Source organism: Equus przewalskii, chromosome 14 (assembly GCF_037783145.1).
Source record: "Equus przewalskii isolate Varuska chromosome 14, EquPr2, whole genome shotgun sequence".
Lineage (NCBI taxonomy): Eukaryota > Metazoa > Chordata > Mammalia > Perissodactyla > Equidae > Equus > Equus przewalskii.
Genome location: NC_091844.1, coordinates 66,942,053 through 66,956,758, shown reverse-complemented (window position 1 = coordinate 66,956,758; position 14,706 = coordinate 66,942,053). Strand labels below are relative to the sequence as shown.

At 38.3% G+C, this 14,706-nt stretch overlaps 1 protein-coding gene across 14 annotated transcripts in view; it reads left to right on the top strand.

Annotated features, from left to right (window-relative positions):
* Window positions 1-14,706, top strand: part of CLIP4 (CAP-Gly domain containing linker protein family member 4) — a 74,044-nt gene that overhangs the window by 42,673 nt on the left and 16,665 nt on the right. For all 14 annotated transcript variants that reach the window (XM_070572941.1, XM_008517367.2, XM_070572945.1 and 11 more), the window contains 5 exons: window positions 2,817-2,954; window positions 7,048-7,137; window positions 7,914-8,057; window positions 9,696-9,830; window positions 12,985-13,108. In XM_070572941.1, coding sequence (XP_070429042.1) covers window positions 2,817-2,954; window positions 7,048-7,137; window positions 7,914-8,057; window positions 9,696-9,830; window positions 12,985-13,108 — 631 coding nt within the window. The remainder of the gene's footprint in view (window positions 1-2,816; window positions 2,955-7,047; window positions 7,138-7,913; window positions 8,058-9,695; window positions 9,831-12,984; window positions 13,109-14,706) is intronic.

The window sequence follows — 14,706 nt, the reverse complement described above, 5'->3', positions numbered from 1 at the left end:
TTGTGATAGTTTGGTGGGATAAGGAATGTTAGATTGGGATTCATATTCTCTCAGTATTTTGAAGGTAATACTCTATTAATGCAGTTTGGCAAACTTTTTCTGTAAACCACCAGGTAGTAAGTATTTTAGGCTTTATGGGCCATACAGTCTCTTGTTGCAGCTATTCAGCTCTCCAGTTGTAGTGAAGAAGCAGCCACAGACAGTATGTAAGCAAGTGGGCGTGGCTGTGTTCCAGTAGAGCTTCGGAAAAATAGCCAGTTGGCAGGATGTGGCTCCGGGCCATAGTTTGCCAACTGCTATCTTGAGCTTCCAATGTTGCTGTTTAGAAGTTTCAGAGTCTTTCTGTCTTCTGTCTTTGACCTTTCCCCTTCTCTGCAAAACCTTCTTTGGAAGCTGTTAGTATTTTTTCTCCTCCTCGTCATTTTCTTTAGAGTTTATACCATTTTTATTCCTTACTAATATTCTAGAAGAGTTTTGGGAGGAATTGGAGTTAAACAAAATGGGCCATGTTTATCTGGAAATTTATTACTCTTCTATTTTAAAATAATTCTTCCTTATGTGTTTATTTTTAGTTAAGCCATACAATTATATGTCCCATCAGTACTGGATACGTGGATACAATGAAAAATCCCGTCAGTACTGGATTAGCATGAGTTACCGAGCAGGAAGGTTGCCTGTGTGCTGCACACACTCTGGGCTTCGATTATATCCAGTCATTGCTTTAAATTTAGTTTTAGTTTTCCCAAATGACTTAGTTAATTTAAAAAACAAGAAGAATTGAGAATTACATAGGTGAGGTTTTCTATGCTACAGAAATCTTTTAAAGCCATAGAAGTAAATATTTAATCCTTTTTTTAAAAAGAAACAAATATGTTTTATGATGTGGAAATTTTCTATTAAGACCTTGAAGGAAAAACCACATAATTTTCCTCAAATTAAGAAAAAAAATCATTCATTGAGCAACATTATTATGACATTAATGACACAAATAAATTTGAAAAGTAATTCATAGTCTTTCATAAATATGTTTTAGTTTTCAATTTTTTAGTCTTTCCTACATCCACACATACGGTTTTCACAGATGTTATCATAATGTAATCAAATATATAACAAGTTTTATTTTCTTGATTTTTCATATTTTTCTTATTCTATGTAATCTTTATTGTTTGACTTAATGATGATGTAATAGTTCATAGATATAGTAAATTCATTCATCCTATTGCCAAATAATTGTTTGCTCCTACTTATGAATAATATTGCAGTGATGACATATTCAGATATATGGCCTATCCCTCCTTTTTGGATTATTTTCTCATGATTAATTTCCAAAAGTGTGATTGTGTAATAGTAGTAAACTAGAAATTATTTTGGCTCTGGAAATCTATCTTCTCCTTATAATATACAAATGTAACCTTATAACCTTTCTGCCCACCTCTAAATATAAATATTTCCTTATAATTAATGCTATAAAGTGGATTAGGTCAGAATTTTTAACTTCCAATAAGACTATGCAAATTTATATTCCCAGAGTATAAAATAATATTTTTCTTCCAACCCTTGGCAACACTGAATGTAATCATCATCAAGGTCGTGTGTGTGCATGCGTGCGTGTGTGTGTGTGTGTGTGTGTGTGTATTTGTCAAGGAAAAGAATTTAGAGAAAAGAATAAAAGTCAGGGAAAATCTGATAGGCAGGAGACAGGAGAGAGAACATTGTGCATAAGTCAAAAGCAGTGGGAAAATCAGGATAAAGTATTGCCGAATCCAAGGGAGGAAAGAATTTCAAGATTAGCAGAAGAGTAGTATAGTTGGCACCTGTTAGCTATTAACAAAGCACTCACTTTTTGTAGAGTCCTGAGCATTTCTGCAAACCTATTTTAAAACAATTTGTTTTTAATACATTACATTTTAGTCATAATGTGTCTTTGTTAGGTTGTTAACACTCAATGGAAGAGTGTAACATACAATTATGGCTTTATTTTGTCTTTTAAAATGTCTTAGTGAGATAATCTTGGTGTTTATAGTCCATATTTACCATCTCTAATGTCTTTGCCTACTTATTTATACTGAATATTGTATTGCCAGGATGAACTTTTTTAATGGAATTTTATACTTTCAGTGGCAGCAAATAGGCCCCGCCCGCCCCCCCTCCCCCCGCTCCCCCTCCCCCCGCTCCCCCGTCCATGCATTGCTCCCCCCTAACACCCTGTGGTTTCTGATTGTCAGGAGCTGAGGGCTAGGCCTTTTGGGAAGATTCTATTTCATACTCAAAAGGATCTTTTATATCCCTACGGTGTGTAAGGCACCGTGATTGTTAGGTGCAGTGGGGCAATGCAGAGGGGAGTAACATTGAATTTTGTCTTCTAAAGATATACAGTATGGAAGACAGAGACAACATGGACATAAAAAGCTATTGTGTGGGAAAAATATGTCTTAAAAAAGATACAGATAAAGTGATACAGAAGAATACTTTCTATACTATATAGTGCACTATTATTTGCCGATAGCTTAGTCAGAAATAATTATAATGGCAAACTGTTGCCTTTACTCCTTTCTCTTTTCCCTGAATTTCTCTTCATAACCAATTATGTATCTTTTATGTGATTCTTAAATTATTGTGCATGTTGTTAGTCTTGACAACTAGATTGTAAGCTCTTTGAGGGCAGGTGCTGTGTCTTTTTTTCTGTCTCTCACTACAGGCCACATAGTTGGCTCTAAAAAAGAACTTAAAAATTTATATCACCAAATAACAGTACTTACCCCTTTATTTGAAATTCTTTTAATGGCTTAACACTAAAATTCTACATTCTCCCTTAGGTATTTTTGCACCTCTTTCAAAGATAAGTAAAGCAAAAGATCGCAGGAAGAATATAGTACACACTCCTGCAAAAGCTGTGCCTTTCATCAGGTCCCAGAAAATAGATGTCGCTCACGTAACGTCGAAAGTAAATACTGGTAGGTCAAACCAGAACGTTAAATATCTTGAGCATTTTTATTTTATGTGTGGAATGCCTCATATTTAGATTGTTTCACACTTTTTTGTTAGCTAATTGTGAAACCTGAATTTAATGAAATCTGCGTCTTACTTGTTTTAAACCTTAGTCATGATTTATGCTTTTAGTACCTGACCAGAATATTTCGGATTTGTTCTTTCCTACTACCTCTGTACTTTTATCACCCCCTAATCTCACCTTTTGAGGCTAGATTTTATACTTCCAATAAATCTTTATACAACTCAGCTAGCTTTATATTTCTCACTTGTTCAAGAATTTTAGTGACTTTTTTTTTTATCAGAAAACACCCTGACTCTTGAAAGCAGCAGAGTCCTTGCTCTGTTTGATGGAGTCTCTTCCTGCGTCCGTGGTTGGACTGTGTTTGTCACATCTCACTGCCTTTTGTGTACATTGTTCTCCCTCTGTCCTTCATGCTTTGTCTCATGCTATTTCTCTGGGTGCAGGAATTTGACGTCTGCCTTTTGAGGTCCTAGCCATTCTTTACCTCCTTTTTCAGATCTTGTTTCTCCTTGAAAATTTCCCTGATGACCCCAGTTCACTTTGATCTCTTTCATTCACTAACTTCATAAACACTTTTATCCATACCACCCACTTGTTCCTTGTTATCTTGGATTTTGTCCTCTGATTGCTTTATTTGTACAGAGCTTTTATTCCCTCAGCAAAATCTTAAACTTTAAGTGGACTGTGAGAGTATTTTATACTTTCGTGTTCACTGCAGTACATAAAATAAAATAGGTGCTTGATAAATATTTGCTAACTGATCAATAACTGAAGTGGAAGGGCTTTCTACCGTGATTGAAGGGTTTTGTCCCAGAGTTTACTTGGCTTTTCTTCTCTGTTCCATTGGGCTGTTTGAATATCCCTGTGTCAATACTGCACTTCGTAATTACTGTAGTTTTTAAAAAAGAAATCTGATATTGAGTAGAGGAAATTCTCCTACCTTATTCTCGAATAGTGTCTTGCTTGTTTGGGCCCTTGCAAATCACATTTCCATATACGGTTTTGAATAAGCTGTTGAGTTTCTTTTAAAAAAATATTTGTCAAAGTTTTAGTTGGTATTGCATTTAAACCTTAAATCAATTTGGGAAGAACTGATATCTTTACAATATTCAGCGTTTTAATTATGAGCTTTGGCTCTCTCTATTTAATTAGTTCCTTTAAAAATATCTCAATAACATTTTATAATTTTCTCTATAGACGATTTGTACCTGTTTAGTTAGATCTGTTTCTAGATACTTTGTGCTTTTTGATGATGTCATAAATGGTATCCTTTAAACCTGAAACCCAGAAGTACACAGCAGACATGGAAAGAAAGCTCAAAGAAAAACCCTCTATTTCTGGTCTGAGGAGTAGAAAAGGGGCTGCCCACTAGACAGAAAGAGGAGGGAATCCCCTGATTGCATTTTTCTCCCTTTGGCTCTTTTCCACCCCAGTCCCTAGGCAATCCTGCATGGTATGACAGCAGCAGAGGATGGCCAGGCACCTAAAACTCCGCAGGAGGGGAACTCTGTCTCTGACCAGAGAAATTGTGGTCCCAAGGACATGCATGGAATCCTCGTTAGTCTTTTTCCTTTTTCCTCACCACTTGCTCCAGAGACAGAGTCGGAGTCTCAGGAGATTGTATGGCAGAGCGGGGAAGCTAAAGCCAGGCAGTCTACCCAGAATACCAGGAAGGGGTGCCCCTGGGAACAGGAAAGTGTCAGGGAGACCACGGAGAGGAGGGAGCTCAAGAAAGTGATCTCAAAAAACTTCTGGGCTTACTCCCAAGCTGTGTGTGCATGAATCTGACCCCAGGCTTTGGTCTCCTGAGTAGACCACTGCCCAGGTCCCAGGCTGAGTACTGAGTGGCACAACACATGAGAAAGATCCCAAAAAGGCTTTGGCAACTGAACTGACATTGGACCCACAGTGCACAGATGGTGGATAGGAACTTCCAGCCTGCGCTTAACTGGGTGGACCTCAAAACAAAATAATCAACATTCTCCAAAGGATTTGAACAAGACCTAGAGTCCTGGCACATAATATTCAAAATGTACAGGATACAATCCAAAATGGCTGAAAATATGAAAAACCAGCAACATCTCAACATCTCTCAAGGAAAAAGACAAAGAATGCCAACCTCGAGATGACATAGACATCTATCAGATAAAGACTGTAAAGAATATATTGTAACTATGTTCTAAGAATTAAGGGTGAACACTCTTGAAACAAATGGAAAAAAGTTTCAGCAGAGGAATGAAGATACAAAGAAGAAACAAATGACGTGTGTGCACGCGCACACACACACACAAATGAGCACAAGTAAAACTGGAGTAATCTAAGATGAGTGGATGGCATCAGCGTCAGTATCTTGGTTGTGATGTTATACTATCGGTTTGTAAAATGTCATCTTTGGGGAAAACTGGGCAAAATGTAGAACACATCTCCCTGTACTGTTTTTTTACAACTGTGTGTGAAGCTCTAGTTATCTCAATAAAAGATTCAAATACAAAGAGAACCAAAGGAGTATTTTAGAACTGAAAAACAAGAAATTCTCTCTGTGGTTTGCCTTCACAAAGTCTCTCTGGTCCCTGCTCCATTCAGTTGCTGCTGTTGTGGTTCTGGCCCTCATCCTGGGCCTCCTGTAACAAACTTCTAACCAGTGTAAACCTCCAGTCTCTTCTCCTCGAGTTTCCTTCTAAACTTTGCTGTCAGGGTAATGTTATTCACCTACAACTCTGTTCACGCCAGTCTTCCTTTTTACAGCCCATCAGAGCCTCATTCTTTACAGAAGAGTTACAGTTCCTTAGCTGGCACTGTCACCCTCAGATTTTGCTGTGACCTATATGCAGGTTACTTATCCTACATCTCAAAAGTGCTCTCTATTCCAGCCAAGCTCCTCATCCTCTGATCCTGTCTTTAAGACATTTCTTTCCTTTTGTCCATCCGGAATGCCTACCCTCCGTTCTTTCTGACCACACCTCCAATATTCTCTGGAAGAAATCTGCCCTGTCCCTCAAGACCCGTCTCAGAATGTGATCTTCTTGATGAGCCATTAATTTGTCTTCGTGGCCGTGATTATAGTCTCCTCTTTCTGTGCTAGTGCTTGTATACCAGTGTCCGCAGATTTTAGTTATCCGTGTCCATGTCTCTCTACCACACGGAACTGAAAAGTCCTCCTTTGGGACTCGGACCATGGTTGGTTCATGTTTGTGATGCTCAGAGTGCCGAGCACAGTTTTTTACCCAAAATGCTTAATTCTGAGTAGAAGTAGAAGGGATGCTTGATGGAATTTAAAACTGAGTGTAGCCCATTAGGTTTCTTATTTAAATAATTTGGTTCTGTAGAATTGAAACAGAAGTCTTCATGAGGTAGAGTATTATTGATGAGCTTTTTCTTTTTCAAAATGAGTTTTTTGTGGGAGTGGGTGTGGTGACAATGGCGTAGTCATTTTCAGAATATCAGAATTCGGTGGCAGAGAGTACAGGATTTCTCGCTCTCTGACTCTCACTTACATGAATAGTTGCTACAATGATTGGCGAAATTTTTTACCGAAAATTCGCTCTCTAAATAGAAAATCTTCTGTAATGAATTGGTGTGCATACACCAGGGAAATTGTGTGAGTTGTTTGCAAGTGCCAGGAAGCCTGCAGCAGACCTGTCTCAGCTGTGCTAGGTTTGCTTTACCTGCTCGCATTGTGCAGACACGCTGATGAGCACATTCAGTGTCAAACCACTAGGTAACTATGTTTTAAATGGTTTATGTTACCTAGAATTCCTTAGTGGATTGTTAAATGAGTTTGAAAGATACTTTAGAGATATTTGGGGAAATTGATTGGGGTTTTCAGATGGGCTAGGCATGCATGCTTTTCTTTCCCCTTTAAATAATGAAATATTGGCCCCTGCCGTCTGTGAATTTGTTATTCAACATGTTTTCAGAAGTGGCTAAGATGTAGATAATGAGGGATGTCTGTGCTTTAAAAAGCAAACACATTTTTATGTTTAACATTAAACAAAATTCTTTTTGGTTGAAAGCGTACTGTTTCTGTGTCCTAGGATTAATGACATCAAAAAAAGATAGCGCTTCTGGATCAACACTTTCATTGCCTCCTGGTGAAGAATCGAAAACTGTAACTGAGAAAGATGGTAATGTAATTTAGAACTCTGTTCTCAAATTTTAATTTATTGGTGGAACTTTAAAATAATATAGTGATATAGCTTATGTGCGGCTAAGTTTTCAATTTTGTAAGGGAAAAATTATTATAGTAAAAATTACCCTTGAACACCCCTTAAACAGCTCATAATAAAGTCTATACATGGCTTTTGTATAAAATCCTGTACCATGACCTTTAAGTACACTTAAATCAGAGAACTACTGGATTAGATTAAAAGAGAGAGCAAAGGAAATTCCACCGTGTAGATGGCTTGATGATAATGTTTCCGGTTGCCTTTAGCTGTCAAATCACTGGGTGACTAGAACACGAGTGGGAAATTCACAGGTGTTCACGCTTCCTTCTGGTTAACGCGCAACATTTTCATGTTAAGCTTTGTTACCTTAAAACATATTAATAGCATTTTTTATATAAATAAGATGGGATTCTACTAACTCCTCTGAAGTGAGAGGTGAGAGAGAGTGGCGGTTGGAATAGGTAGTCAGTTTAAATTAATGAGGTGACAACACTCTGCTACCTAAGATTGTCATCATAGAATGTGAATTTCTAAAATGCAATTGCTTGGGTCATAAAATCTTGTATGTATGAACTATGATATATTTGGATGAAACCAGGCATTTAATTCAACGCTAGATAATCCACAATTGAAGAAACTACATGGAGAGTTTCAGAAGGGTTTACCTGGAAAAGCATCTCATTGGTTCACTTCTTTTCCATCCGTTGCTACATTCTCTTCCTTTGCTGTTTTAGCTGCCCTGCTTGGATCCATCAGCAGCTCCTCCTCTACGTCTTCTCTGGAGCACAAGCAGAGCTGCCCCAGGAAACCGAGCGCACGTGGCCATAACAAGAAGACAATGAGCAAAAGCCCGTCTGTCTCATCTAGAGCCAGTGCTGGTATCTATGGCTTTTTCAACCAGGCTTGCTTGGTGTTTTTTATCTTGGTTTGTTTGTAAGTAGATTTGCTCTTTTTAAATGTGTAGAAGGAACCCTTCACTTCAGTTAGACTGAGCTACTTGCGCTCTTCCCTGTCTCCTCCTTAGCCCTCCGCCTCCCTCCCCTTTGTAAGCATACTCTGGAGTTCTCGGCCTTTCTCCCAGTGCTCACACCATTTTCCTTGTCTGGACTGACTTCTCCTCCCTATGTGTCTAAGGCCTCCAACCCTTCAAGGTTCACTTTAAAACTTTATGATAGATCCTCAGAAGCTCTATGGTTTATTATCTTTCTTATCTCTTTTCTAATCCAAACTTAATAACTAACATATATTGTATGCTTATTATTTCAGATACTATTCTAGGCTCTTTACATACCTTATTTCATGTAATTCTCAAAATAAACCTATGGGGTAGGTACTATTATTGCCGTCCTCATTTATTGAATGAGGAAACCAAGGCTTAGGGAGGTAAGTCCTTGGTGCATGATGGTAGTTTCTAAGTGCACAGCTGGGCTCTACCCTCTGGTCTGTGTGATGCTTTCTCTGCTGCTGTTACCGTCCCCGCTCCATCCCAAGTACCTTCAGCTCTTCCTCATGCTGCAGGGTCTCCAGACCCCTCACAGCCGACCGTGAAGAACTGAACTATTGCCTCTCAGTGTGAGCACAGTTGAAGGTCGCTCCCACAGGCGTGGTGACCATCAGTCCACATTTCTTCAGTTATGTATAAGGATGTATATGAAACACTTTATCAGACTTCTTGATGAAAATCAACATGTGTTGAATTTATTGCAGTTCCCTTACCTACCTATATGGCAAACTTGTCCAGAAAGCAGGGGCCCACCTCTTCTCTGTTGTCATTGAACAGCTTTCTAGCTGGTATTTCCCTAGGACTTCTCACGTTTAATAGTGGGCCTTTCAGGGTTTAGGTTTGAATCAAGGGCGGGGGAGGGGAGTGGTTTTGTTCTATTAGGAGGAAGTCAATTTGGGGTAATTGGAACTTTATAGCAATTTCACTTTCAGATCACATTCCTGTATATTTCATTTACTCTGAGACTTGGTGGCCACTGTAATTCCAGCATTTTCCTAGAACAGGGATTGGCACACTAGAGCCCATGGGCCAAATCCACCCCACCACCTGTTTTTGTAAACGAAGTTTTATTACAGCACTCCATGCCCATTTGTCTGTGTCTGCTCTTGTGCTCCAACAGCAGAGGTGAGTGGTTGTGACAGAGATGGTATAGCTTGCAAAGCCTAAAATATTTACTATCCAGCCCCTTCCTCTCTGTTCTAGCAGAGAGTGCCCGGGCAGTGCGGGTGGAGCCGATGCTTTACCAGGGATCCAGTGTGAATTTCCCATGGCAGTAATTTTCTCAGGAGACCCTTCAAACTTCCTTTGAGTAGCTTGACTGAACATGTGAGAAACACAGCTGTCAAGGATGTGTATAATGAAAGGCGTCATATATTGAAATCTCCAACTAACTAGACTGGTTAGAATAGACAGTGACTTTTTTGGCTAATGTGCATTTTGAGGGTTTTTTTCCCTTTTGTTTTTTCTCCTGTTTTCTTGCCCTGTCCCCTTCCCCCACCAACCGATTAAACAGGTTTGAATTCCTCAGCAACTTCTATAGCGAATAACACCCGCTGCGAAGGCGAGCTCCACCTCGGAGACAGAGTGTTGGTGGTAGGCCAGAGAATTGGTACCATCAAGTTCTTTGGGACAACAAACTTTGCTCCAGGTAACTCATCGGTATAGTCTTTGCTCAATTTAAGTTCTTTAGAATACAAAAGGTTTAAACTTTTATAAGTAAATAAAATTTAATTATAGAGAATTCTTGGTTAACAGTTCCTGTAGGTGGTGGCTGCGGTACATAAATGCAAAACAGTGGTTAAAACGCAGACTGTTTTTACGCAGGTTGACTATTAAGCATAAGTTTTTCTTGCCAATTGTGTTTTAAATTGTCTAATGTTAAAATTAGTTATAACTCTTCAATTTTACTCTCACTGATTGCCGAGTGTGCTACAAGACAGAGAAAACATCTTAGGATTCAATTTTTGCTAAGAATAATCTTTAAAATGAGTAGATAATGAGTTCACTGAATATAGCTTTTATCAGAGTGGGTTGGAGAGAAAAGCAAACAAAAGGGTTCAAAGGAAAATGAGAAAGCTTTTGGGTACCCTGGGACCCTAAAAATGCACATTTGTGTGCGCATATATTCATACAAGTCTAGACTTACTGTTGTGTTTCCAAAAGTAACGATTTTCTTTCTTTTGCATTTTCAGTGATTGTAATTTCAAATAGAAGCCGGTTGAATGAAACCATATTTGTATGTTTTAAATAGCAATATGCTATTTTGACACATGGTGGCATTGCGGCATTTTGGGATAAGGTTACCTAAAACTGATTTTTTAAAAAGTTTGTGGTAGTCTGTGAAGAACTGTGAAGGGTCTGAGGTGCTACCTTATTTGCAAGGCAACAAGTTAGATTGCCACGGTTTCATAGATGCTGGCAGAAGATGTTGGGCTCCTGGGTCCTCTGAGACAGGGGACTTCAGTGCTCACAGCAATAGCAGTAGCCAGAGAGTTAGCATTTTCTTGCGTTTGTTCCCAGAGCCCCAATTCTCAGAGGATGAGCTAGAGAGTTCCAGGTGACACCAGTATACCCAGTGGTTTGTGCTACAGGAGAGGACCCTGAGCTTAGAGAATCTGACCTGTTATGCTCGGCAGTAAGCATGCCTGGCTTTTGCAATGGGGAGACTCTGTCTGTATCCTCCAAGGCTGTCCACTGTACAGACATCCATGAGAAGAGGGTAATGCCTCTGTCCGTAAGATGTGCAGAAACCTGACAGCGCCAAGGAGAACTGTCTCCCAGCATGTTCTTGTTTCATTAATACCACTTATAATTGCAATCCAACTAATTGGTTTGAGATGGACTATATGTTTTATAATTCATGTCTCTTGTAGTCCAGGTAGTAACTGAGATTAGTTAGGATGTTCTTAATATAATTCTTAAATGAAAATGGAGGAATCCCAGAGGTAGGTTTATTTTCCACAAGCACCATATATCTTTTAAAAGAGTTCCCTTTCTCTGATTATGTTAAGCAAAGCTAGAGTGTTTTGATTTGTTGCATATAATTCATTATTGTAGGTTGACTTTTAATTTTTAACTTCCTAATGTAAAGCATTTAGAAATTTGGGAAGTAATAAGCAAAGATAATAAGAGTTGGAAACTTTTATGTTAAAATCTTCTGCCCTTTTAGAAAGTAGTAGCATGTATGTTTTGTGGCATCAAAATTTAGATCAGTCAGTTCTATAGAACAGTGGTGGTAGGCTTCTTAAAGATGATAAGATCTAAACCTGAGAGAGCTCGTCTTTAGCCTCTTCAGCATTTTCCATCAGTCCCACCTCTGAAAGAGAATTACCATTTAAATGGGAAGACATCCATATCTCCCCACTACCAGACAATGCGCAGTCACTGCTGTTAATACTCCTTGTAATGTCTTTCTGCTGTGTGTTCACATTTTCAAGAGTTATGTGGTAAACATGTAGCAGTGATATGGTATATTAAAATAGGAAAATGCAAAAATTATAGAGGAAAGCGTCAAAGGCAGAAGGAAATAAAACTTGGAAAATTGTAACTGTGTTACTCAGGGAAATAACAATGGCACCAGACTAGGCTGGTTCATGACCTTCAGCAAGGGGATGACCTCTCTTCAGAGCCTTAATATAGCTCAGCAGTAGGCTGGCGTGCGTTACTCTGTGCTTGTGTGTGGTAGGACTGTTTAAGTATCAAAGACAACGGTCACGCATTAGTCTTTTCAACCCAGACTCCAATAGCTGGAAATGGGTTTAAGTGTCATCTTTTTGGATATTACAGGAAAAAAATTAAGAACTACTCGTTTGTGATTTTAGAGGTTATATACTAAGTTGAACTAGTAATCTGAAAGAAACAGCAATCTGAAAGAAAAAGCAGTTTTGTATTTTGTAATTTGCAATAAGTTTCTCAGTATCTATATTCTTATTTTTTCTTTTTTTTGATACTGATGGTAGGAGACCGAAATCATTTACTACTTTTAAACAAAAATTGAATGGACTATTAGGTGCTCTTAACTGGTCTTGAGACACCCTCAATCAAGAACTCTTACTGCAGGAGTATATGTATATTTACCACGTATTTACCACACTAAGAGCAACCTTTCTACTTTCCTTTCGGGCTCTCTAGAAAAGGAAATCCTTTTACTTTCCTCCAAGTGGGCCCTTTTAAATACGTAAAAGGCTTTTAGAAAATTCTTCCTATTAGCTAACCTAAATCTTTTCATTTAGGTTAAAAATGATTTTTTTTTTCATTCTGGTTGGGAAAAAAAGAAAAAGAAGAGTCACCATGAAGTCTAGTTATATTTTCCATATTATTTTTATCCTTTAATTATTTAAGAACTGTTGTGGTGTTCTAATATTGGGAGAGTAAAATAAAAGATTGCATATTCATGTTATGATTTATACATCTCCATATTATGCTCTACTTCTCTCATTTAAACACACCATATTACCGAGGCAAGGGCAGTTCTTTATTCGTTAGAGCTTTTAGATATATTTTGGTCATTCGCTACTTGCATAATAGCTAATCCTTGCCAAATTTGTGTTTATGTATGTTATCTTTCTCCCTTAATGTACAGCTCTGCAATTATGCTTGTAAAATGTTTTTCCTGTTCAATTTTTAAATTTTTGAATTTTATTTTATAATTTTATCATTTGAAAGCTTAATCGTCGTGGTGCTCTTCCATCATTTCGGTCATTTGTGGAAATGTTAAACCATCTAGACTATGTGTTTGTAGAATAGCATAACAATTTTAGATACAGTGCAGCTGCTTTAAAAATCCAATGTTTTTGTTCTAGGATATTGGTATGGAATAGAACTTGAGAAACCCCATGGCAAGAATGATGGTTCAGTTGGAGGTGTGCAATATTTTAGTTGTTCTCCAAGATATGGAATATTTGCTCCCCCATCCAGGGTGCAAAGGTGAGAAAAATGGAATTTATGTTTATTCACAAGAACATCTTGTAATTTCAATGGTTTGTAGTTTGAATCTCTAATTTCATATTAAAGACACGTACTGCTTCCAGCTCGTGTCTTCTTTTAAGGGGTTAACCGACCACCTTCTTCAGAGAGGAGGCTCATGGAAAGCTAAATTTGCTTTGCTGAGGATTTGCAATTTTAAAAACCTCCTTTATTCCTCATTTGCAAACCCTATGAGTACGTGTAGGCTATTAGAAGTGGCGTTTGCGGCTAAGAACAGTGAGAGCAGCAAGCTTAATCTGTCATGCACACAAAAGGGAAAATGCGCTCTGATTGCTTCAGTCACATCCTAACTACGTTAAATTTCCTGCCAGCAGGCACCCCATTCATTCTCCTACAAACCTAATGGAACCAAAATGGCTTTTTCCTCTGATTTCTTTAGTTTTCAAAAATAGATAGGCAGTAGATCTTTGGAGAAGTGAAGCTTCGAGGGTTTATATATAATATACCTCCTGGATGTTTCTTCTTAAGATAGTACGCTTTTGTATCAGCTTACTCTGGTCTTAAAAAAATAAGTTGAGGGGCTGGCCTGGTGGTGTAATGGTTAAGTTCACGTACTCTGCTTTGGCTGCCTGGGGTTCGTGGGTTCAGATCCCAGGCACAGACCTACACACCACTCATCAAGCCATGCTGTGGCAGCATCCCACATACAAAATAGAGGAAGATGGGCACAGATGTTAGCTCAGGGACAATCTTCCTCGGCAATAAATAAATAAATAAATAAATAAATAAATAAAAGTTGAGCAGAAGTAAGTCCTCATGAAATTCCAGGTACTATCATGTGAAATGACTTACGTGCTGAAAGAAGTTTGCTTGGCGTGCTTTTTGGCGGTTGGGAAATGTGAAATAACATGTATGGTATAATCACATCCGAGAGACGAGATCTACAGTCACAACCTGGGAGTCTCATTGAGTTCCTTCCCAGCTGGACTGTGTGACTGCCTCCTGGCAAATTCAATAGTTTTTATATCCGTTTTCTTCCTCACTTTGTTTTCCTTATTGAAAAATTACACACAATTTTTGTATTCATTTCTTTCTATGATGTACTTGAAATAATTCTTTCCTATTATTTATGATAACATGGCATATGTTATATAATTCTTTGTAGTTTATAAAATATCTGCAATTAAATGTTGTTTCATTTGATCCTATTAAGTATGTGGTCAGGTGTGCTGGAAAAGAACAGTAACTATTACAAACATATATTGAGCTGTTCGTAAGTGGCAGGCTCTGTCCAGTGCACTTGCCGTGCGTCTCTCGACAGCCCCCCAGACCCAGTGAGGTGTCAGGTATTATGATCATTTTCATCTTGTGGGAGAAGAAAAGTTGCAAGAGATAAAGTAACTTAGCTAAAGTCATATAGTTAGTGTAGGGGGAAAGCTTTCCCTCTACCCTCTTAGCTTCAGTCCTTGGTTGGGGGAGGTCTTTGAATTAAACTGACAACAGATAGATTAACAGGGGAAAAAAGCATATGCATTTATTAAATTTTAATTTGACATGCACTGGGGCATCACAGAAAGAAGTGAATATGCAAAGGAGTG